This window comes from Stegastes partitus, unplaced genomic scaffold (genome assembly GCF_000690725.1).
Source record: "Stegastes partitus isolate 25-593 unplaced genomic scaffold, Stegastes_partitus-1.0.2 Scaffold2456, whole genome shotgun sequence".
Lineage (NCBI taxonomy): Eukaryota > Metazoa > Chordata > Actinopteri > Pomacentridae > Stegastes > Stegastes partitus.
This window is the reverse complement of record NW_007580187.1, coordinates 1-24576: the sequence shown is the minus strand read 5'-3', so window position 1 is coordinate 24576 and position 24576 is coordinate 1. Positions and strand designations below refer to the sequence as shown.

Genomic DNA, 24576 nt, shown 5'->3' with positions numbered 1-24576 from the left:
AATAAATGGGTCATGTCACATAAGGTAAACTGCGAACGTCCTTTTTGGAAGCGGTTTGTCTCTTTTTCTGCAGGAAAACTGTGCCACATCATGTTACTATAGCAACACAGGTGGATGAAATTCAGAGAAGAACCTCTGAAACATTGATAACGTGATGTGAAAACAAAGACTACATTTGGCTGTTATCAAAGAACTGAAAGGCGATAGCAGAAAAGTGGACATATTTTTCACATTATTCCATTAGACTGGTTTTAAATACGACTAACAAGACATTTCTAATCATTTTATTACACTAACAGCATACATTTGCTCAAATTAGGCCACAGTTGTCAGATAAGTTCTTGACTTTTGCAGCATAAACAGAAAGTTTAAACGGAACATTTTAAATATAGTTTAGATGCTCGCTTTTAAAATAGCAAGAATATACATTTAAATAGCGCGCAAATAAAATCCCAAAGTGGAAGAAGGCTTGTCTCTGTTGTATATTTCACAGTGCGATTTTTGCGGGAGAATCCTGGTTTTAAAAAAAAACACCGAGATGTGAAGCTTTTCTCCGACGGCAATTCGAAAAAGGAAAGCGGGTCTTAACTTTCTGTTTCCTGTGAAAACTTTGGAATGAAAACATAACTACATCACAAAAAGAGCCAGAAGCCATAATAAGCAGCACACACACACACACCACACACACATATACACACATATACACACAGAGACACTTGCACAAACACACACACACACAGTCTCAGGCATAAACCGAGTGTGTTCCCTGAAATGCCCTGAAGTTATCTTAAAGTGGCATCCTGGAGCTTGAGGGTGGGAGGGTGCGTGACTTGTGGAGCAGATTTAGAGTGTCCCCAAAGAGTCTAGTACACAGCACACACACACACACACACACACACACACACACACACACACACACACACACACACACACACAGGTGAAGACACAAGATTTATTTCCTATATGCCAGTTAATAGACACGCCGATACACTCACACACAGCACAAAACACACAATGAGACACTCGCATGGCCGGAAGTCATGAATTTTTCTCACCGTGCCATAATTAAGAAACGCTCATGAGATTTCCCGTATTTATAATTTTTTAACTTTTCATCTATCTCCCTGAGGAAAATGTGCTTCCACATGTAACAAGAAATGAAAAGGATTCAAATCCCAAACACACGTTTAATCTTCACATAATGCTGTTTTCACTTAATCTGAATTACTCACTGCGCTTGTTGGCGTATTCGATAGCCGACAAAAACATGAGGAGTCAAAGAGGGCAGAGCTGCCGCAGAGGCCCGCGGCTGGAATTAAACCAGTGATGTTGTTGGTACAGGGATGTGCATCGCAACACACTCGGCGGCCCACATATCTCCTGTCTTTGGATTATTTTGGGATCGTGTGTTGTCCGACTTGAGTCAATGACAAGGAGAGTAAAAGATCCTGGACGTCCTGAGCTCGCTCGCCTCTTCTCCGTCACAATTCCCTATTTTTATAGCCCTAACTTTCTTGAACCATGCATAAAACCCATTCAGGTTGAACCTGAGGCTGGCACAATAATAGCCTCATGAGATGGAGCAGTAAATGGAACTGAAAAGCAGAGAGGAGAAATGTATGCACCTTTCTCTGCTGAAGTGGAAAACATTGACCCGGGTCTAAATCATTGACGAAAAGCAAGGAAAAAGTACTTAAAGAGATACTCTCACAGAATTGCTGCTGATTTTCCACAGCAATGTAAGAACTGTGCAGACTAAACACAGACCGCTGGGTTCCTCTCAGTGAATTTTACACGGCATTTTATGTTGTTTCTACTTTGATGTCATGAGTTTCTTTCATAAACCAGGAAAACGTTTTTTTTTCTCTATGAATAATTATAAAAATGAAATCGATTTCCAGTGGTTCCTTTTACTTTAACATGCAAAGCAGTGAGACGCTTTCATCCCGAGAAAGTTAACAAGAGAAGCGGAAAAACTTAAGCTTTCTTATCTCATCTGGTTTTAGTGTGAGGCGGAGATTAGTAATTAAGAAAGTTAAATCAGGTAATAGGGATAATTAGAGTTTTGGATTAATTCAAATTAAACCTCATTTTTGAAGGGAGTGCTAAGCCTGTTTCCAACTTTAACTGAAATAGCATTTTATCTCTAAAATAGATGGTTAAACCTTAATGGAGACCCGGCCAGGAGTCACATGTACAAGTCACAGGCATGCAAATAAAACCGTCAGAAAAAAACAGGTGACAGTTTATGGTTTAAAATAAAATATTAGGAAAACTAATTACCCAATTCTTTGATTTATTTTCTGCCTGCAAACTATTCCAAGTGGCAGAAAACAGGAAATCCTTATATTCCCATCTCTCCCTGTTTGATGGCATCCAACAGCTTACACATGAAATTAAACTAAATATATATACCAGTGACTTGAGAGATGTAGTTTTGACAACAGAACACAATGACAAGTAATGGTTAAAATGGTTTTATATTGGTGTCTAGCATAGGAAGACACTGAGCTGATGCATTCATGTAAAATAAGTCACCATAGTTGGTGTTAAGAAGATGGCAGCATCCAACCTTTTACTGGGATCCAAAAAGAACCACGACCAAAATATAGCTTTAACTTTAGTTTGAGTTTCTTCACAAGGTTTTCTTCATGATTCTTTATTTGTCAAGCCAAACACCCAGTTTATACCATTTACGCCATTTATTTTCTCCCCAACTTATTTCTGTTTTTTTTCCCCCCTGCATTAGAAAATAACATGAACTTGGTTTTGTCTGCGTTCAGCACATTCCCAATGGGCTGAAACTGTACAATATTAAAGGCAGACTGTAATTTATGTAATAAGAGTGGGTGCACAGCTCCGCTACACAACACAAGTGAGGAAAGCCCTGTGCAATACCGCTTAAATGTCAAATGATTCAAGACTGTAAGACTTTGCAATAATTGCATTACTTCTAAGTTTGAAAGTTCCGTACTTGCCCCAGTGTAGAATTATAAGCAGTTTGTGGTTTACCTTATTAAAGATGCATGTTGCACAGTAGGAACTCGGTGCTTCGTACATAAGTATGTCTTCCTAATTTATGAGATTCTAATCTTTAATTTTGTCAATACTTCTTACACTTCTTGCGGTCTCATATCATCGCACCCCCATCTCTGTGCTTCACTGTTGGGACTATGCATTCACTGTGGCAGCCCTGGCAAGGTTCACGCCAAGCATGCTGTGTGAGGGTTATGGACTTGTTTTAGATGTGTTTTTTGGATTCCTGTTTTGTGTGTTTGGCTGGCTGGCCGATCGGAGGAGGACGCTCTCGCACTGGCACAGCATCAGCAGACAGCCTAAAAGCCTCTGCTTCACGAGACTCTGGTGCCAGATACACCACTAGTGGCCGTTTAGCAGTAGCTCCAATCTTTGAGTTCTCTGTTAAGTTAATTTCAGGTTTCGAGTAATCCTGTATTCTCCCTGTGTTTTCTCCAGCATCCTCTCCACTGGCTCCACCGCCACAAAGTCACGAATCGGGGTTTTACACATCACGGGCACCTGCACCAGAAAAACCTCCACACGAGCACCTCCACCTGAGCACCGCCACTGGGAAGCCTGCACACGGACTCCTCCTGAGCACAGCCACGGAAAAACCCTCCTCATGGACTCCTGCACGGGGAACTCACCACACGACCCACCGGCACCGAAGACCTCCCTCGGCATCACCACAACTACCTGCGCACCAACACCGGATTCTCCATCTGCCTCCTGGTGCCCATCACTTCCCTACCCTCTTTTAAAAAACCTGTTTTTTCCTTTTCCTTTCCCCGTCTCCTCTTCGTTTGGGTCCACAAATACACTCGGTGGCCACGGGCCGTCACATGCTGGACTCTATCTGACTCTGTCAAATTTATCTTGATCCCATCTAACCAATGAACGTGCCATCAATATTGATCAGTATTCTGTTCATATTGCTTCGCAAAGTTTCACGTTCAACTTTAGGCAAGGGTGTTTTTCTTGGACGGCGTTCACAGGGGCTGGCGTTATGCACCGTCCTTCACATTATCTGAGCTGTCACACATACGCTGATTTACAACAATAACCCCAGTGCCAAGACTGGAGCACTTGCCCATCTGTTTTTCAGAGCTAGATCATGGAAATAGGACACTGTCTGTGGCATCATTTTAGGAGAAGTGGCTCACTCTATCCCTCCAGATTACTGCTGCAACTATATTTTGACTGTATCCGTCTGTATAGTTGTGAAGTCTCTCAGATGTATTTTTTCCCCTCTAGCAACTCTTGTCCATGTGGAGCCATGATGCAGATATGCAGATGGATGCAGCACATAGTTCCAAAGTTGAGAAAAGTGTGGTGGTTCCATGTTCATGCGTTTGACTAACTGAAAACTACAAATGTGTTCACTTTTGTGGCACTTTTTTTCTTTTGGGCCTGTATTTTCAATATAGTCCCTCAGAGTAGTTGTTTTTTTTTTAGGTCATGGGAGTTGAAATGATGCAGTTATTGAGACGTGACACAGTTTTGAGTCATTTGACATTTACAGTAGGTGATACTGCACTGTTGTTGTTTACTGTGTAAAAGATGGTATCATCAGCATAAGTATATGATCCCTGTGCAATGACACCTGAACTATAATATAATGAAACGATAAAATCTAGTAATAAAAGCAAGTTTGAAGTAAGCCTATGACACACAGAATATGAATTCTGCTTCTTTAGGAAACCGTTCAGCGAGTAACGTATGCATCAGCAGGCCATGATTCACAGTGTCAAAGGTAAATCAATAAACAGGGCTGCATGACTCTGCTCGTTGTTGAGCGTGATATTATTTCCAACCTTCAGTAAAGCAGTAGCGGCGCCATATGCTGCGTCCTAAATCTGCTCCATGTGATGCTGCGTGCATCCCTGGCCGCTACCACGTTCTCCACACAGGTCAAGTTATCTTCAGCCTCAGCACTTCATTTCCCTTCATTAGACCGACTCTCTGTAAAGCTGTCCACAAGGATTTGACATCAATTCTAATTTGTTGCACTTTGAAGTCTGATTAATTCACAATTACTGGGAGAAAAAGGGAAAGAGAGATGAGGATACAGAGGGCAGTGAGAACGAGTGGGTGTATGGAGAAGATACAGAAAAGCGGTGAATAGTGGCGGCGAAGTCATCGGAATGCAGAGCAGGCTTCAAACAATATTGGTTTCTGAAGGCTGATAATAATCTTTTCCACTAAGGAAGCCAGCAACTGATATTGTGTGAAATTATCTTTGGCGTGGCCATTTTTATGCAAAATAAATGACAGTTAGGTAGAAATACAAGCGAACATAAATTATATTCACAAAAAACTTGTGTGGAATCCAATTTATCTGTCAGATTGAGAGTTTTTTTTTTCCCCGCTGACAACCAGCACGGTTCAATATTTTCAAGCAGGCTGCGTCACATCAGAGGTGGAGCGCGATGACAGGCTGAGCTTCTAATAAAAGACTGATATCTGCATTTTGAATGCAACCGCTGCACAGAGGATGATGACTGAAATTAAAGATGGACCAAGTCATTGTGGGGAAGATTTATTGAGTCACGTCCATCATTACAAAGAACACAGTACAAAGGCGGCTTTTACGAGGCTGTTAAGAACAGAAAAAAAAAACGAAAAGTTCAGACACAGGGCTTAGGATTGAATGATGAGCACAGATATGCAAAGAAGCTCATCTTCTTAGCTATGAGACTGGAAGCTCACACTGTATGCCATCTAATAGAGGTTGACCTTTGCAGTGTACAGCTAATCTTTTACAACAGAATCAGACAGGACTGGGCTCAGGCATACTATATTGTATAGATTTGGAACAGCCTAGGGCGGAAATTAATGTTAAAATATGCACCGTTTGGTATTTTATTGTTTGCAAATTTTTTACACAAAGTATTTTCCCTTGTTTGACTGCTTTAAAAAAGCGACTTAATACCCAATTAAAACAAATTTAAACCCTCAAAATCCTGACACTTGAAAATTAAACAAAGTCGTGAGCATGACTGAGACGTAATTAGGGTTAGAATTTCTTCTCTGCTCTGTGAATTAAACATTTACCAGAGGAAGCCAATTTATGTTGATATATTTGTGCTCCTGAAATGCAAATTTAGGAAACGCACCAGATGTTGTGCAAGCCAGCGAGGTTAACCTTTAAAACTGGGCAGACACTGTGCTAAATTTAGTAAATGTGTACGATGAGTTTGGGTTTTAATCTGGATTTCTGCAGCCAAAATCTGTGACTTCTCTCCTCACGCTGTATGGGTCAGTCCAACTGGCCTTTGTGTGGCGCTCTAACAGAGCATAAACACCAAGAGCCCGGTCACTTCTTTCCATGGAATATTTCAATAAAGTTATTTCCGAAAATCCCCGGTGTTGACAAAAAGAGAGAAAGGCAGCATCGCATTCACACAACATGGGTCTGACTCAGATCTGCCTCTCGTCACTGCTTAGCTCCGCTGTCGTCCAAATATGATAAAAATGAAATATAGTCACTTCAAGCTCCAACAAAAGCAAAGATGGCAAATGTGAAACGCGAGATCTGAAAAATGGCAGAACAACAAAGCAATGGGTGGCATCACCGTGGACACATTTTATAGCTACACATTGTGAAATTTTAAAAGTTAAAATTGTGCTGCTGGTTTTTTAACAGCTCTTTTGTTATTGACAGTTTACAACATCTGAATGCTTTAACTATTTGAAAACAGGGGAAAAAATGAGTTTTTTCTCTGCTGAACTGTAAATATGTCGACCAAGACTCACACCAAACTGTGAACCTGGTGCACCGTTACACCCCGACTGCTACTCTCATGTTCCCAGCACGCTTTCATTCTGTCTGCGTTGCTGACGGTCGTATTTATATGTCGAGGTGAAGAGCGGAGGCTGACCTTGACATTCCCACATGGTAGTTTAGAGGCGAAGCGTGTCAGGTCACATCATAGATTTCTCACAAACTTTTTTTTAGAGGTCAACAGGACAGAGTTACTGGATTTGAGAAAAGAAAAATACTTTATTTTGCGCTCTGCAGTTTCGCTATATTGTAGTCTAGCAATCAAACTGACTGCTCCATCTTCAACACTTACCATCAAATAACAGGCAACACAAGAGCCACGAGAATCAACGTATTTTTACTGTTATTGTCTCTGACTCTTTAACACCAATGGAACAGGACCATTATTGGTTTTGATGTGAGGCGAGTGAAGGATCAAAGGATGCATACAGAATCAGATACATCTACATCAGTCCAATGATTTGTGAAGGCAGTGTGGTATAGGTGAGAGGATGATTCGGGATGGCAGCCTGCAGGTGTGGCTTTGTCAGTGCAGTCACAACTACAATCTCACGTAGTCATCCCTTGAATGTGTCACTTAATGACTAGAATACAACTGACTCTACAAAAGTAGGCCAGAAGGGTTTATTTTAGGCACTTGCGTCCACAATACTATGACCAGGCTCGCTGAATAGACTTGTATTGTTACCTGTAATGGCCCATTACAAACTTTGGAGGTCAAAATGGACAATAATTCACAATGACACCATCCAGATGTGAACATCCAGAGTGGGTCTTGGTATGAATGTGTCATAAGTCACATTGATTTAGTGTGTTTTGCTTAACTTTAAGAAACTTAAGGTGATACTGGGAAATAAAAGTACAACATGTTTTCTAGGTGGTGTTTAGTCGTGAGCATACGATGCACGTCTCCTGATCTTTCATGTCTCCTTGTGGCCCAGCACAGCGTCATAGATCTTCCCAGTGAGGCAGTGCTGGATGTTGGTGAAGCCGGCTGCAGCCAGCAGGGCAGCGTACTGAACATCTGTCCTCTCTCTGCCCTCCGTCTGCACCAGCATGTTCAGAGAGTAGAGCTGTGCTGTCAGCGGGCCAGAACCGTCCTCGTTGAGCAGCGCCTCCACCAACAGCACAGCGCCCCCTACAGGAGGAAGCAAACGATCGGCTTTATGTGCTTGTTCCTTCCTCGGTTTTTGTTCTGCTGCTTTGGCTCCTTCTCCGACTGATTCAACAAGTGTCCAGATGGGGGAAAGTTTGACGTAGCCAGACTTTCTTTATGCAAGGCAGCTCAACAAACCGCAGTCAGGGATAACAGGTCCGCAGTGGTTATTATCAACTTTCTTTGTTAACCAAGTAGTCTTTCCTTAGACTTTGTGCGCGCTCACATAAATGCATCATGTTACTCTTTTTCTGCACTAAATGGACAGATCATGTTCCGCCTACTTTAGTTAAAAGGTTGTTCTAATGGAGACATATTAAGAATATAACACTGCATTATCGTGTATATGAAGAGTTCATTTGCAAAAACAGACAACTCCATCTTCACAAACCTTCAGAAAACCCACTTTTCCATCATCTACCTGAGACAATATCAATCAAACTTAAGTTATCTCTATTTTTGTCATTCCTACTGAGTCAAATCCACTCAGCTTCAGTTTGATTGATATAATCTCAAGCAAACAATAAAAAAAATAAGGTTTATGTTTACAAAAATGGAGTTATCTGTCTGTCTCTAACGTACAGCTCAACAGGTGTGCAGATATTGACAATCTGTATCGTTCGCTGAGATTTGCCAGGAAACAAAACGGTAAAAGGGAGATGCTCTTTACAGTCGATTTAAATCCGAAACTCTGAACAGCTGTGCAGCATAGTTACCTTGGTGATGTAGAGAGACGCCTTCATGGCGGTAAAAACTCCGACTTTAGGCTCAGTAAACCCATAAATCTTGCTTCCTAGTACAGTCTTCTGATAAAGCTTCACCAGCAGTAAACTAGCTATAGCAGGTCAGTCTCTCATTATACGATGATTCTAGAAAACATCGACCGAAAAGCATTGATTCACTGCTAATCAAAAGAAGATGCTCTGTTCGTCTGTTCATTTAGTTATTGTGAACAAAGTCATGCAATCATATTAACATTCTTTACTGATAAAGCTTATTGTCGCTTCACACGTTTTAGCTGCCAAACACGCTGTTGATTGCTGTATTGCGGTAATTGGTGGATCTGTGCTCTTCTTTCATATTATTAGCTCCTCCTGCTGTGACATGTTAAATGTCTGCAGTGAAAAAAGGTCCACTGTGAGAAACGACTTGGTGCTACAACAGGCTGCATTCACCGTCCGGCAGAAGGAGGCTTCCCTACTTTATCTCTTTGTTTTCTCATCCCTCTTCTTACGCACTGTCTGTTCCCTGATAGTGTCTGCTGCTTTTGTGTGTGTTCGTCTGACTTTGATCAAAGTCAGAGGGACAGATTTTTCTGGGATCAGCTGCATTGTGGGATACAATCTGCCATCTCATTTCAAGCAGAAGAAAAAAGTACTCATCTCTTTCACACTCAGCGACACACACACACACACACACACACACACACAAACACACACACACACACACACAGACCTGGTTTGCAGGCTTTATAGATTCTGCGGAGCAGCTCTATGCAGCGTTCGTCTGTCCAGTCGTGGAGGATTCTGGCAAGAATATAGAGGTCAGCCTCTGGCAGATGGTCTTTGAAGAAGTCCCCTAAAAAACACACACATCCATATGCACATATCAAGGGATGCTGCTATATTTCAGTCCCATATATGATGGAACAGATGATGGGAATACAGAAAATTCAGGTCATAAATGTTTGGCTTCTAAACTCTCAGTAGGGAGCGGGAAGCAGGGATTCTAACTCTGGTGAACTTTGGGTGCCATCAGGATTTAAATAGTTTGCTAAAAATGTGTTGCAGAGAACGGAGAATGTGACGCGAGTGGAGCAGAGGACTGGAGCCGGGCGGCCTGACGGAGTTTGCAGGCTTTTCTTGATTTGATTTAATTATTTCGTGTAATTATTAATTCTGTTGACAAGCCCTAAAGTAATATGACACGACTCGATTAGCAGTGTATATTCTCATATATAATTACGATCAATTTGTGTCAAATGCGTGTCACCCAACATCTGCTGCTACTGAGTGGGGATCTAGTTATGCTTGTTTTGAGGATTTTTTTTGGTTTCATGTGTTTTGTTCAACTTCTCTAAACTATGACCGCCACAGTGCGTGTTTTTGTCCCTAGTTTCCTGTCGCCGCCTGTCCATTGTAACTATATCCACAATCTTTTCGCTTAATATGAAATAAAGCACACGGAGGCTCTTAAAAATGCCACGTTACAGCTCCCGTTGTGCTCCACGCCACCATGGCTATGGGAACAGCAGGAGAGTGCAGGAATTGATTTCGGCTCTGGGTTTTTGCAAGATTGCCAGCCGCTGTGAACTTTTTTCCCACATTAGCTGCCGCGTTGTCGAGTCGACACAACAAAGGAAGCGTGAGGTATAAATTGGCAGTTTTGTACACAATGTTACACTCAGTGGGAGAATGAGAGACTGACAGCATCAACAGTGTCCCGTTCGGCTGCTTTTATTTCCACATCAGGCGGTTGCTATTTTCCAACATCACACAGAGTAATGGAGGGACAGACATGACTCGTGGGTACGTGCCCTCCACTGTAATGGTGTGAGGGAATATTTGATTTCAAGTGTGTTTTCAAAAGTAAATTTCCTCAGATTTTTTCTTAGACTGAAGCGCTGGTCGTTGTAAAATCAAGCAGAAGTTTAAAGATCATAGCACCTCGTATCTGCATGATTCCTAATGCGAGGACACCAAACATTTTTGATTTTAGGACCCCCTCTGGGCATTGATTCAATCCCTAAAACCTTTCTTTGTGTATTAAATGTACATATTAAGACGATTTTTCCTTGAAAACAATGTGTTTCTGTCTTTAAATGGCTTAGATACAACCCTATAGTGTTGCTTTCTTTATAATGTGCAGATCTATGAAATCTTTGCTGGCTCACTCCTCCTTGTTTGCTGCAGCTGGAGCACACCAGCTCACCTATAACTCTGCTCAATCACTGTCCACACGCTGTACAGTGATACGCTGTAAAATCTGAGTACATGTTAAAGACAGAACTTGATTCTGAAGAAGAATAGTGATACAGAAAGTCCCACCAGTTGACCGGCTTAGTTCATCAGATATGCTAAACCCTGGAAGTCTAAGTCCATGTTTGTGCCACTGCCACTGGCACACTGCAGTTTTAAGGTGGAAATAGAGTTTATTTCTCTTATGATGTGTCCTCCAGCATATAAAAAACACCATAAGAACAAGATATCAAGAAAAAAAATAAATAAAAAATGTCACCAGACGGGATCTTTAAATATTTTTTTTCCGCTGCGGCTGAGGCTAGCTGTGACATCTATATTTTAAAAGAGTCCAATAAGCACATAACACATTGATATGGGACCCTGAGATTTCATTAGGAATTTGACAAAGATGTATATTGAGTTTGGTGTCCTGTAGTTGAGAAATCAACTTGTTAGTCCAGTGAAATGGTTTTTAAATTATAAATGTAACCTAGTTTGGCATTTATGTGGTGATTGCTGGTTAATCAGCAGCCAACAAAGATAAACGCTAGTAAAAAAAAAAAAATAGATAAATAAATAACATATATCAGCCGTGCACTTTTATACTGCTCGACAGTATTATTAATGTTTCAGTTTTCATTCCAGGTTTTAAGCGTAATATCTGAATATCTTCTCTGATAAAGGACAAATGTGTGAATGTATGCATCAATCTGAACTATGAAGAGATCACACAGACCGTATCTGGATCTGATAGCGTCAACATTTAAAGTTTTTCATACAGTTTGTCCACACGAGGATAAAGACGGAGATATCCTTTATTCTTTCATGTTACCAAATCTTAGGAAAAGATCAAAACCACTAAACTTTCAATGCTCTGAATGGCTCTGTCTGTGGCTGTTAGCCCCACGTTATCAGGAGTTTATTGAGAAAAACAGGTCACACATATGTAGCATCACATTTTTGTTAAATATCTAATTTTCTAAAACAACTGGACACAACTCATTTTAGCAAACACTGCTCAAATAAAAATAAAAAGCACATTTACGGTGGACTTTCAGGGACTTGATGAGCCAAAATAAACTGTAGTGTCCGTGTTAATGTTAATGAACATGCCCCCGGTGCAACTGTGTGACTCACTAATGTGTTTTTTATAGTGTTTGGACAACAGCCGAGGTCTACGGCACAGAGGAAGAAGTTATAGGGAGTAATTAGTTGTCACTATTTTCAAAAAAATAGAAAAAAATTCTCATAACAACTCTGCCATCACTTTCCTTGATGTGTTATGTGCCAGTTTTGTTGACAACCCCTCCTGCTCTGCTTGTGCAATTTGCATATCTGATCACAATGCAGACAGAATCAAGTTAATGAGAACGCTTATTCACACCACGTATAAACACAAAAGCTCAAGTAACGTATCCAAATACAGACTGCTGGTTAATAGCAGATGCAAATGGAGTCATGGACGATGTTATATGAAGAAGAAACACAGCAGAATGACTGATGCTAATCAGAGAAGCTTTACACATTTTTTTCCTGTGTGTGTCTGTTTATTTTTTTGCTGTACCTTCATGGACAGACTTTCTTGTGTTTTGTGGTTCTGTAAGCGTGCGTGTAGAGAGTGTTGCTCTTGAACTGCCTGCATACTATTAGAAATGTCAAGTGATTTTGCACAGTTGTAATGATGTTACCCTCATGGAAGCTTATCCTCTGGTCAGCCTCACTCACAAAGTGTTCCCTCGACACACGCACCACCTTGGGGAGGTCAAAGATCGTCACAGTGCATTCTGGGTAGGCTGACGTGCACTGCTTAGCTAATGCTCCACTGCAGCCTGCAGAGAGAGAGAGAAAGGTAGAGAGAGGGTTAGTTACTGCACAGTGAATGCACCTTTATTAACAAGGTAGTGAATCACTGGCACACATACTGGACACAACACACAGTGGAAAACATGTTTTTAGGTATAAACCAATTATTTATTTGTATGATTCGTGTTCAGTCGTTTGTGGCGGCTTTGGGAAGATGCTTCATCTAACATTCATGTCAATAAAGTAGAGCAAATTGAACTGAATGTAGAGCGACAGACTGACGCTTTATATAGAATCAGACTGCAGAGCTGCTGTCTTGGAGTCCAGCTAAAGAGTCTAATCTGTGGAAAAAACACACAAACAAACACACACATAATTCCATTTGATTGTTATCTGGCTAAATCTGATTTTCCATACATTGGGATATTTCCCTTCATGCTGTCACGCATCTGAAAGGATCCTTGATTTTAGCCCTGCTAGAAGTGTGGCTCTGGGGGACGGCGATCTGTCGGCGGATCCGCAGGGAAATATCTCAGCAGCTATTAAATGGATTGTTATGAAATTTTATATTGTATTATATCCAGTATATGATGTGCCACGAGCATCATCGTTCTGATGTCTTTGAGAGTCACAGGCAGCTCAAAGCCTTCACTTATTTAGTGAAACATCTTAGCAAATACTCTATTGTTGGCATAAAATTTGGTCTAGATGATGTTTTGTTAAGACTTTGGTGATACTCTGTCTTTTCCTGCGGTGCTTAATGTGGTGAAAATGTTTTGTTTTATGCTTTTGCTGACGGCACAAAAACTGCATAATTAATAACATGCTAGTCAGCTGCAGGTGAATTTTTAACTAAGCACAGATTAGAATAAAAAAAAAAAAGCACCCAGAAATAAATATAAAATTCAAACTATTTTATGAAGGTGAACATGCAAACATTGCAACTGCCAAACACGAGACTGTGAACATTTCCTCGTGCATTTCAGCATTTCATTCTCACAGCCATTTGCACGGAAGTTGCATTGTGGGAACTTGTACAGTAGCTCTGCTTTCTTTTCCTCGTTGAGAGAAATCGAACTCTGTGCAGGGCCGAGGCCAGACCTGATGATCTGACTGGAAAATTAGGCACAACACACACACACACACACACGCACACACACACACAAACGAGGGCGGAAACAGGGATTTAATGCGAAAATATGAATCTTTCAACTTGATGCTTTGGCAGCATTATTATCTTCTTTCATGCTCCATAAAGCAAACTGAATTTAAAACAGAGAGAATGAAAGAGAACGTGACAGTGATAGAGAGAAAACGAGATAGACGGCGAGGAAGAGTGAGAAAGATGCAGAATATATGAATGGGACGGAGCGAGGCAGCGAAGCAGAATACAGGATCAAAGGATCTCACTCTGACAGACCTACAAAGCCCGTCAGACTTGGACTGGTGTGTGTGTGTGTGTGTGTGTGTGTGTGTGTGTGCATACAGGCCAAGCTGTCTAGCCCTGTGGTGCCTTCCTCCTAACATGACTTACTGCTACTATACCAGTGTGTATTTTTACAAAGTTTTCTCTTTTTCATGCACACACACACACACACACACACACACACACACACACACACACACACGTACGAACTCATACCTGGGTCACACACACACACAGAGACGCTGCTTGGTGCTCACATCAAACAGGGGTCAGCAGAGGAGAAAAATCAAAGCGCAACAAGGAGGAGGAAAAGCAAACACAACACACTGTTGGAGACCCGGAGCTGAACTGTGCCGCCTCACTTTGTTAATGAAATCCTTTGATGGGAGGTTTGTGATTGTTCAGAGCGATGTCATTGTTCTGTTTTACTGTTTTTTTTTTAGTTTTCTCTCCATTTAATTTGCTTACATGATATCTAATATTTGTCCGCTTGTGCAACCATTTAATTAAAGAAATGTAATCATAATGTTGAAAATGTTCTTTCTTGGTTCCTGAAAACGTCTCATCTCTTATTGAAAAGGCCTCTTGGATGTGACTTCAGAACTGCAGCTGCCTTCTGCTGAAGTTCTTAGGATTACACGACCTGGATGACTCAGAATCTACACAGCTTTACCTACATATGGGTACGTACAGAGCACCGCACACAATCTGAGTCCATTAGAGTCACGCTTGTGTAGCTGCTCCATCGGTATTGTGTCAGCAGCTGGATTCCGGCGACTGCAGCTGCATCCAAACCTGTTCGAGGAGGAAGCACCGAAGGGGACCTCTGCCTGATTGTACACATCCACACTCTCACGATGGGGAGCGCTGCTAAGCCCGTGAAAACGGCTGAGTGATGCTTCTGCTGCTCTGGAGGGTCTTTCGAAAGTCTGAGAAAACAACCCCGATTGTTGTCATCAGCTTCAGCTCATAAACTACCATTTTTTAACAGAGAGCCGGCGTCGCACACTGCGGGTAATGGAGTTCAAAAGACTCTAATGCCTACTGCGGGGAAGAGAATGAAACACGCCACTGAGACGCATCATGACAAGCGGGATCTCCACTGTGCAAAGAGCTGCATCCATACAGGGGATAATGGACGGGATATATTGGCCTTATGCTGCATATATTTCTACCGTTTATCTGTCTTTTGGTGGTTTCCAAGTCTAATGGAGTGTTAAACTAATTTAGTTCCACTTTTAAGGCACAAACACTGGTTTGAATGTGAATTATTGTACTTGCACACAAAACAAATTTAATCTGCGCTCACTGTCAAACTGAGTTCATAACAAAAGGTGTTTCAACGCTAGTCAGCAAACTAAACCTCACACTGGGTCAAAATGTTGCTCAAAAAGAAATAAAAGGCACATTTAGGGAGTTTACGAGTTTGAACCACAATAAACGACGGCGCCCGTGTTAATGTTCATGAACGTGCCCCCGGTGCAACGGTGTGACTCACTAATGTGTCTTTTATAGTGTTTGGACAACAGCCGAGGTCTGCGGCACAGAGGAAGAAGTTAAAGGGAGTAATTAGTTGTCATTTTGAACAAAAAAAGAAATCCTCATGACAGCTCTGCCGTCACTTTCCTTCATGTGTTATGTGCCAGTTTTGTTGCTCTGCTCAGACACAGAGTTACTGGAGTTACTGACGCTATGATATGAGAAGTTCTCTGCTACGAGATTCATTTACATGTGTTTGAACACAGATTATAGAGAGGTGACAAATGATTGATTGATGTATAAAATAAATAGAAATAAACTTGAATGCATAAACAACAACAGGTTCTCTGTTTTTTTCACATTTTAAAAAGATGGAGCAACATGAAAATGGCTGTTTACACTAAAAACATCCTGCTTCAGAAACCATTTATATAATATCTTTAGAGTTGTTGTAACCTTTGAGAATATTATTTATTTCTAAACAAAACATAGCATTGAAATGTGTGTTAAATGTCACATTAAAATAAATCTGAATAAAACTAAGCACAGGGCTTTCCATCAGCAGCCATATGCACACATAGAAGATTACATCGTGTTATGATGAAAAAAAATATGACATACATACAAACAGTCCACAATCTCCCATAGGTGTTCAACTGGGTTGGGATGCGGTGCGTTTAAAGGTCTCAGCATATGATTCACATCATTTCACAGACATCAAACCGTTCGCTGACCGCTCACGCTCTACGGATGGACGGCCTTGTCATCCTGGAGGAGACCACTCCCCCATCAGGACAGGAATGTTTCATCTTAGGATAAAGGTGACCACTCGGAACAAACGTGTACTACTTCACACCGACCCTCCCCTCTAAATGGGTCTAGTGGACCCAGAATCATGCCAGCATAAGCCCCCCACAGCAGAGCAGAGATAACAGAGCCACTGATCCACTCACTGTGGGTGTCAATGGTTCAGGTACTTTCTATAATTCGTCACCTGTCTTCATGTGTACTGTATATCACAGAGTTTGGGGATGTGCACACAGGCTGGCTGATGCCTGATGTGGATTAAAATCCAAATCAGCTAGTTGGCAGAGAGTTAGACAGACAAAGAGACAGATAGAGTTTCTGAGCAGCAGGTGTGCACAGACAGAACAGCTGCTGCGTGAGTCTACATGGGACGCTGCAGTCATGCCCTTCAGACTCCTGCTGTCCACGTGCACACACTTTTAGGTGATGCGGCTTCATGCATAAGCATGAACATAAAACCTCATGCTGAGAAAGTCACAGGAGGCGTGCACTGTGTGAGTGTGTGTGTGTGTGACAGAAAGATGTGAAGCGAGTGCGTTTAGTGGCTTCACAGCTCCCCTGTGTGGTCAGCAGAGGTGTCACACAAACAGGTGACAACCTGTAGGTGTCAGACGGTTGAGCTACATCGAGCTGCTTATTGTTTCTCAGACTGACGTAGTTCAAAGGAGATGTTATAGTTCATTTATCCTTAAAGCAGAGCCAAAGGAAGGATGTCTGTTAATGCAGTCCAGCTGCTGATAGCAGAGATATATTTATACTTGATCAAATATATGTATTTCATATAGTTATGGTGCTATACGTTATTTGGCTTTTTAGTCATTTTAATGTTGAACTGAAACACATTCAGTTCAGGTTAGTGTGTGTTTTTATCCATGTATCTGAATATCTAACCTGGTTTGCAGGATGGATTCTCCCAACATTTATAATGGACTTTCATGGATAATATTTTAGAACATTTAATTTTACTCATCACTGATTATAGACTTGTGCCTACATGATGGTCCATTATCTACGACTTCTGACTGATTGCTGGTACATGAGTGGAGACAAAGTTCTGCTCTTAATTCAGTCTGAAATACAAAATGAGACAAAGTGAAAAAGAACCGGCACAATATCTCTGACATCTCTTACTTGCATTGGGCGTTTTCAGCAGTAGATGAAAACTCTAACAACAACATACGATTCCATCTTTTTGTTTTCTTCTTTACTTTTCTTTCTCTTTCTATTCTGCTCCACTGTTGGTTTGTCTCTCTGTTTTTCTTTAGTGGCTCTGTCTTATCGTTGTGCAGTTCATCTTGTGTCTGCTCAGTCTCCTCTCTCCTCACGTTTTAATCATTGTGCCATTTGCAGGCCGTGTAAAGCATTTTGTCAGGAACCTGCTCTGCAAAGACGCTTTATAAATAAATCTGACTTGACAAAGCAGCAGAGAACAGTGAAGAGAGCTGCCTTTTTACCTTTAACTACCCAACGAAGACAGACTCGGGTGAGTGCAACATCTTGTTTCACATTCATATATTTTACAGTTTTCAGTTCAACCAGTCGTTGAACAAAAGCTGGAGTGAAATGTCTGGCCTTGTATTCACATTTCTTCTTGCCAAAATCTGGTGACAGGTCTATAAAATCATGCTCAGGCTTTGTAAGAATCAGATAAAACAATGAGAAATACATACTAGATACAGATTAATGTCACGTACTGCAGTAGTTGAAGAGTTAAACAGACCGTTGTGGCAGACCTTGGTGGTCAACCTGCTGCACTAACTCAGCTCAGATGTGTATAACAACAGCTTTCTCTGTTAGCTTTTAAACAAATGCACGAGCAAAATGCATTGATAGACAGATATACACGTCAAAACTGGCCAACAATGATTCAAATAAGAGCTGCAGCGTATATTACTATCAGACAGTTGGATTTTTATCCTTTCTGCCACATGAAAGAAAACATCTGTGTCTGGAGACTTTGACAGATGTTTGTTATTTTAGTGTTTGAAACATTGGCCTTAAGAAATGTGTCCTCTCGCAGTGCATTGAACATTTGTAATGTAAAAGGAAGCCACAAATGGAGAGAAAAATTCTGCATGAAATCTTATTGTTCAGTGTCAATTGTCTTGTCGAGGCCAGAAGAGCCACAAAAACGGGATTTACGGTACAACCCTGTGAAAAATAAATCTAAGTGAGACCTATTACTGGCTCATGGTCGCAAGTGATCCACTGCACTCACTTAGGAACTATGAGGCTGTGCTTCACTGTGCAAACAACATACGAAAACAGCCGCATAAAGAGTCCTGAACAAAAATATATGCATCATCATCTTGAAAATCAGTCTGAATAATCTAATAAATGATCTTGGGAGCACAGTGTGCAGACTGCATTTTTCTAAATGACGTCGAGCGTCATGCACTAAAACATTTTGGATCAATTTGGTGACCACATGAAACTCTGGCAGAATAACAAGAGAAACTCAGGGTCAAGGTGAGTAAGAGCTGTGTGTGTGTCGCTGAGGTTGACTAATTTACTTAAAGCCATTAACTGAGGGAAGCTGATGGGAGCTAATAAAGGTCACAGTTGACTGTGTGTGTTGTGAATTTTTGTGCGCACGCACCGTACTGTATGTTAATGTGTGTGTGGCTGAGCCAGCTGCCGCTCGGTTAACATATGACAAATGTTAATGACTCTGAACTCACAGCCTTATGGAAATGAGACACAGCGACTCTATGAACACGCACACACTCGCTCACAAAACTCACCTCCAAGGTCGCAGATGACCTTAAAAGGCGAAAGGTCGAAGGCCGTGACCACGTCTTTACCACAGATGTTCCAGATGGAGTTCATTAAGTGCATAAACTTCACCATTTCCTCGTCCGACCTGCAAAGACAGAAACAGTCATTTTCATTACTGTCTCTCTTTCATCAACGTCTCCCTCTGCATTGAAGCAGAAGTCTCTTTATCATTTCCTGTAAGCTGTCACCTGAGGGGCTACTTGCAAAAAGACACACACACACATCCACACAGAGAGCCTGTCCTCATATCAGAGTTTCTCCCCGTGGCGACAACGTGGTGTGTGTGTGTGTGTGTGTGTGTGTATGTGTGTGTGTGTGTGTGTGTGCGACAGACAGGGTGAGGAAGAATAGAAGAGCCTGTGGTGACTGCTGCTGCTCTGAGGAATCTCCACCTCATCACCCAGCACTCGGCCGTGCTGCCATCCGGGGACACGCACACAAACACACACATTGTCAATTTTGTAAGAATTGCATTTGTCCAAACTTCACTGCGGCGACGCGATCAGCCCATCCGATACACAAAGCAACTTCAGACGACACGGCGACCTCCAGCAGAACTTTGAAAGTGACTCATTGTTGGCTTCAGACTCTGACTGCATCGGATGTGAAAAGATGAAATGACTGTGAGGCCAAACAGCACAATGTCAGCTTTAATTTGAAAGCGTTTTGGGCATAAGATATTGAACGCCCTCTAACAACAACATATTCAGTCCCTTTTCTCCATGACAGAGTACATTTACTTGCACACGATCTCATCCTGTCTCCAGTGGATGAGGAGGAAAAGGTGTTTAGCCTGGCTACCCCCTGTCCTTGTGTACGTCATTAGAGCTTGTGGTTTGTGATGTGTCTGCCCTCTGCACAGACATGTCTCGTATCCTTAGCATCCCCGCAGGTCTCTGTCATCTCTGTATTTACTGTTATAGTCACCGGCTGTGTTGTTGTTTTGGTCTCTCCGTCTTACGAGCAGCAACAGAAGAAACGACCTGACATGTTTAAAGCGTGATCCCCGTGCAGCCCTGACAGCATGTTGATATTTACATTATTCATCAATGCCACGTTATTTCGGTTGTTACTAGACGTTCCTGTGCAGACGGCTGATAGCAGCCGATGTGCCCCGATTTTCTACTAGACCCAGTTCCGACTAGATTTTTTAATATGCATGTCTCCACGCGGCGGCTGCAGCGACAACGTTAACTATATTCAAAGATGCAAATATTCAAAGTGAAATTGCTTTAATTTTGAAAAAGCAAAGCCCGCAGGATAAAAAACCTAATTGCAGACACTTGAGACACATTCAGAAACTTCTTTCAGAATACAAAATGTGGTATTAAATCTTCATTTGAAATTGTTGTGTGTTTGTAGAACGGTTATACTGACTGGTAAAGTGAAAAACACTGAATATTAAACTATAACGCTGCGCTGGGAAACCTTGGCATTCATATAAATTTTACAGCAGGCCAAGATCACTCCCCAAGCAGCTCGACTATACCCCCAAAGTTACTCAGAGGCGGTTCGAGGAACACAACAAAGAGCCCAAAGTGTTGACAGAACTCCTCAGAGCTCAGTCCGATTCTCATTTGTGCCTGCAAGATTAGGCATGTGGTTTTAATATTATGGCCAATCAATGTATGTGTTCATTTCAGCTGTCACTGGAGTCCACTACTACTGCTGTAATCCATTACAGTTCTAACTTTTCATGCTGTAAAAACAGTAGCTTCATTAGTTTCCTCTACAAGCAACAAAGCTACTCTCTGATTGATTTTTGTCAGCGCATGCTTGTATCATCAAAATATACTAACCACTTAGAGAATTTATTATTAGCAGCAGCTTGTGTATAATTTACAATAATTTAAAAAATTGAACAAAAGCTTTCTGTCACCAGGAAATGCTCTTTACAAGTTCAAACATGCACTGAGCCTCATAACTGGCAAACAAGCATCCATTCAAATGTCCTGCAATAGTCTTTAATTAAACTTAAATGCATAACATTTAATATCATCCCATTAGGCAGTCAACAGCCCACATTGTTCACACAGTGTGTTAGCATTTGTATTCCCTGTTCCAACATTCATTCCTCCCAATTAATTTTATGCAGCTTCACAGTGCCGTACAGTAAGCACACCTGTTTAACTCCTAATGCCATCACTTCTAGATGTTTGCCGAGAGAACACGTCTTTGAAAGGACAGATTTAGCTGGAACGTGTGAACACTTAACCTAATAAAGGCAAAATGACTATAAGTAACAGATAAACAGCCGTCTTTATGTTAAAATGCCTCACTATGCAACAACATGTGCGCTTGAAATCTCTAAAATATCTCTGAATCCACTCTCTCTCGTCACTTTTCTCTCCGTATTCTTTCTGCTTTCTCGAGTTCAAGAATTCAGGCTGCAGACGGGTCTTGGCTGTAAATTATTCAGGTGCAGTACATGACTGGTTAAATGGCGATGAGTAAACAGGAGTCTGACTCATCCAGCCGGCTCTGAATTACCCTGCTCCTGCTGCAGAGCACCAAGAATGCAGTGAATGACTTCAGTGGTTGTTTCCCCTTGCTAATTTACCCACAGTAAGTATTCACAGGGGAAATCAGCAGCGACAAACAACTGCTCCTCCACATTAAGTCAATTGTGCGCAGGTGCTGAATTTTTTTTTCTTGCTGGGTATTTTCGTTTTCAATCAATTCAAGCCGAACTGCAAATTTGTCTGCACAAAGGTTTATTACATTATGCGTGCATGGATCATATTTGGAATATTCTCATTTTGCATGCCTCTTCTTTTAATGAGGCGCTCTGTTATGTCATCAGCTGCTTTTTCTAAAGGATATGAGGGGAAAAAATGAGTTGAAACTGCAAGTACAGAAAGACAGTCATTTATTCACAAACCAAAAAAAAAAAAAACCCACCAACATAAATATATATTGCTTGATATCTGTAATTCTATTGCTGTAAAAAATGCACAGTACAAGCTGGAGACTCTCTGCAAACAATATATCAAACACAGTATTTTATATTTAAGCTGCAGTGGCGTGTGCTCAGATGTATTACGCTGAAGATGGGCTACTTTATATGCACATCTTTACTTTTTCATTTCATTGTTCAGATGTAAGATAATAAAAACGCATCTTCAATCAAAGACAGTCGGATGTTTTCGCAAGTTATTCCGCTGTGTGGATGTTTTCTGGTCCTCTGGGTCTGGCGGTGTTCTACAGTTCAGGGCCTCAGGCAGCCTGATCAAAATCTATTAGCACACAAAGTGTGAATTTTTGAGTGTGTGACCCCTGAAAACTGCTGACCAGCAGATCAGTGAAGCGTTAAAACTGTGGGCACTGGATACTATAAACACACCAGACCTCAAGGACAATGGCAGATGTATTCTCTCTTTCTCTCTCTTTCTGCCTGAAGCTTCCTCACATCACTGCCCACACACCCTCTCACCCTCTCACCCTCTCCCTCTCGCTGTCTGTATGTGTCTCCCTCCCTCCCTCACACATTCTCTGCCTTCTAATGAATCCCACAAGTCTGTTTTTCTTTTTTTTTTTAAGAGGGAAGAGAGAAAAGTGACAGACAGGCTTAAGATGGAGAGACAGGGATGAATGTAAATGAGGAAGAACATGCGTTTCAGTGTGTGTGCATGTGTGTGTGCATGTATGTGTGTGTGTATGCATGTGTGTGTGTGTGTGTGTGTGTGTGTGTGTGTGTGTGTGTGTGCATGTGTGTGTGCTTCCTACCTGTAGAGAGCTTGAAACAGGTCTTGAGAGCTGACTCCAAAAGCCTTTTCATACTGGTTTTTCCCCTCTCTGTTACAAAACAAAGGCAGAAACATTCATACATGACAGACGTATCATACACGTGACTTCTTCTCTGGTGATATTTTACGTTGGCACATATTTGATATGCGAGCGCACAAAATACGGGATTAATGAGCGCGTCGCTGCCTAACATCTGCTTCAGCTTCCGCTCAATGTCACAGACGAAATCAATATGACTTCAAGATCAGTCATCGCATGAAAGAATGAGTCATTTCGATCAAGGTGCCTTTAGATATCATCTCTGTCGGTTTCAGTGTTTCTCACAGATGGACTTCACTCGTCAGCCACAATAAATCCAGTCACGCTGTCTGGGAGCTGCTGGCTGTCCTCCCTCTGACATAACAATGAGACTAAAATCCATCTGAGACAATGTTCAAACAGAAAAAGGAGGACCCAAATCCACATTCTTAGGGCTCCAAAAATCAAACCTGCAGTTCTCACAGCCCGTCCCAGCCCACCTGTGTACGATTTCACTCTATTTTCACTCTCTCTCATGCTCTCAAACAAAACAATCTTTAACTCTCATAAGGCATGCCCTTGGATATCACAGCAAAAAAAAATGTTCTGCACTTTAACAAGAGGGGGCAAGGGCAGCTCAGGTTTGGTGGACGCTAATTTCTCAGACTTAAAAGTTTGGAAAGTCATCAATTGTTTGATTATTAAAACTATATCCTGGTTTCATTCTCAAATCTATTTTCTTTTTAGGCGTGTTTATATATTTTTAAAAACTGGGCCCGGTTTTAGCCTGTTGTATTAATTCGGGCTCAGAGAAGTAATAAGTGCACAGCTTTGACAGCGGGTAGCCCAGAGGTTAGTGAAATAGATTAGCAATCAGAAAGTTGCCACTTCAAGACCACTTCTTGTTAAGTGTGCCAATGCATAAGCTATGAAGCACACTTATTGCTATTCCTCGGGCTTATTCCCATTATTGAGTCTTCTGACACTATTTTTGGCGCTTAACTCGTCCCACAGCTTTGTGAAAACTCATACAAATTATATAGCAAATCATACTTTTATGAAATTGGTAGAAAAAAAACCCCAAAGAAAACCTATATTAAAAATCCCCATTGAAATGAATGGGAAGTTGGCCAGACAACTTCCAAAACCCAGCCATGTTTGTAGCCCTGCAGCTCTGGCATATTTTACAGTAGAAACTTCATTCTAAGTGTAAATGGCTCACAAGGCTTTCAGTGTTATACATCTAAATTTGTGTTTTGATGTCATTTACGGTGGTTACGCAGTCGCAGTGAAAGTTTTGCAGATATTTGTCGGATTTGTTGTTCAGCTAGAATTTGTGTGTGTTTTTTTTTTTTTAGAAAATCCCCTCAGAGCACAGAGAGTGCCAACCACAGCTCTCATTCACTCCCATTAAATCTGACATTCTGGGTGAAAATCAGAAACACTAGGTCACTCTAACCTGCCACCAAATCTATATAATACACAGAACATGCATGAAAACACACCAGTTTGTTCAAAACGAGACTGTGCTTTTCCCGCTGCGACAAGTCAAAATGTTTTCTGTGATGGATCTGAAATCCTAACTTTTCACCAAATGATC

At 41.4% G+C, this 24576-nt stretch overlaps 1 protein-coding gene across 1 annotated transcript; it reads right to left on the bottom strand.

Annotated features, from left to right (window-relative positions):
* Positions 1-7594: 7594 nt before the first annotated feature.
* LOC103375067 (acetylserotonin O-methyltransferase-like) lies at positions 7595-23006 on the bottom strand (the record flags this gene model as incomplete). Its single annotated transcript, XM_008305258.1, has 5 exons — positions 7595-7940; positions 9414-9536; positions 12607-12747; positions 19178-19296; positions 22938-23006. Coding segments are annotated over 5 exons (670 nt in total), but the record flags the coding sequence as incomplete, so codon positions are not given.
* Between the last annotated feature and the right edge of the window lie 1570 nt (positions 23007-24576).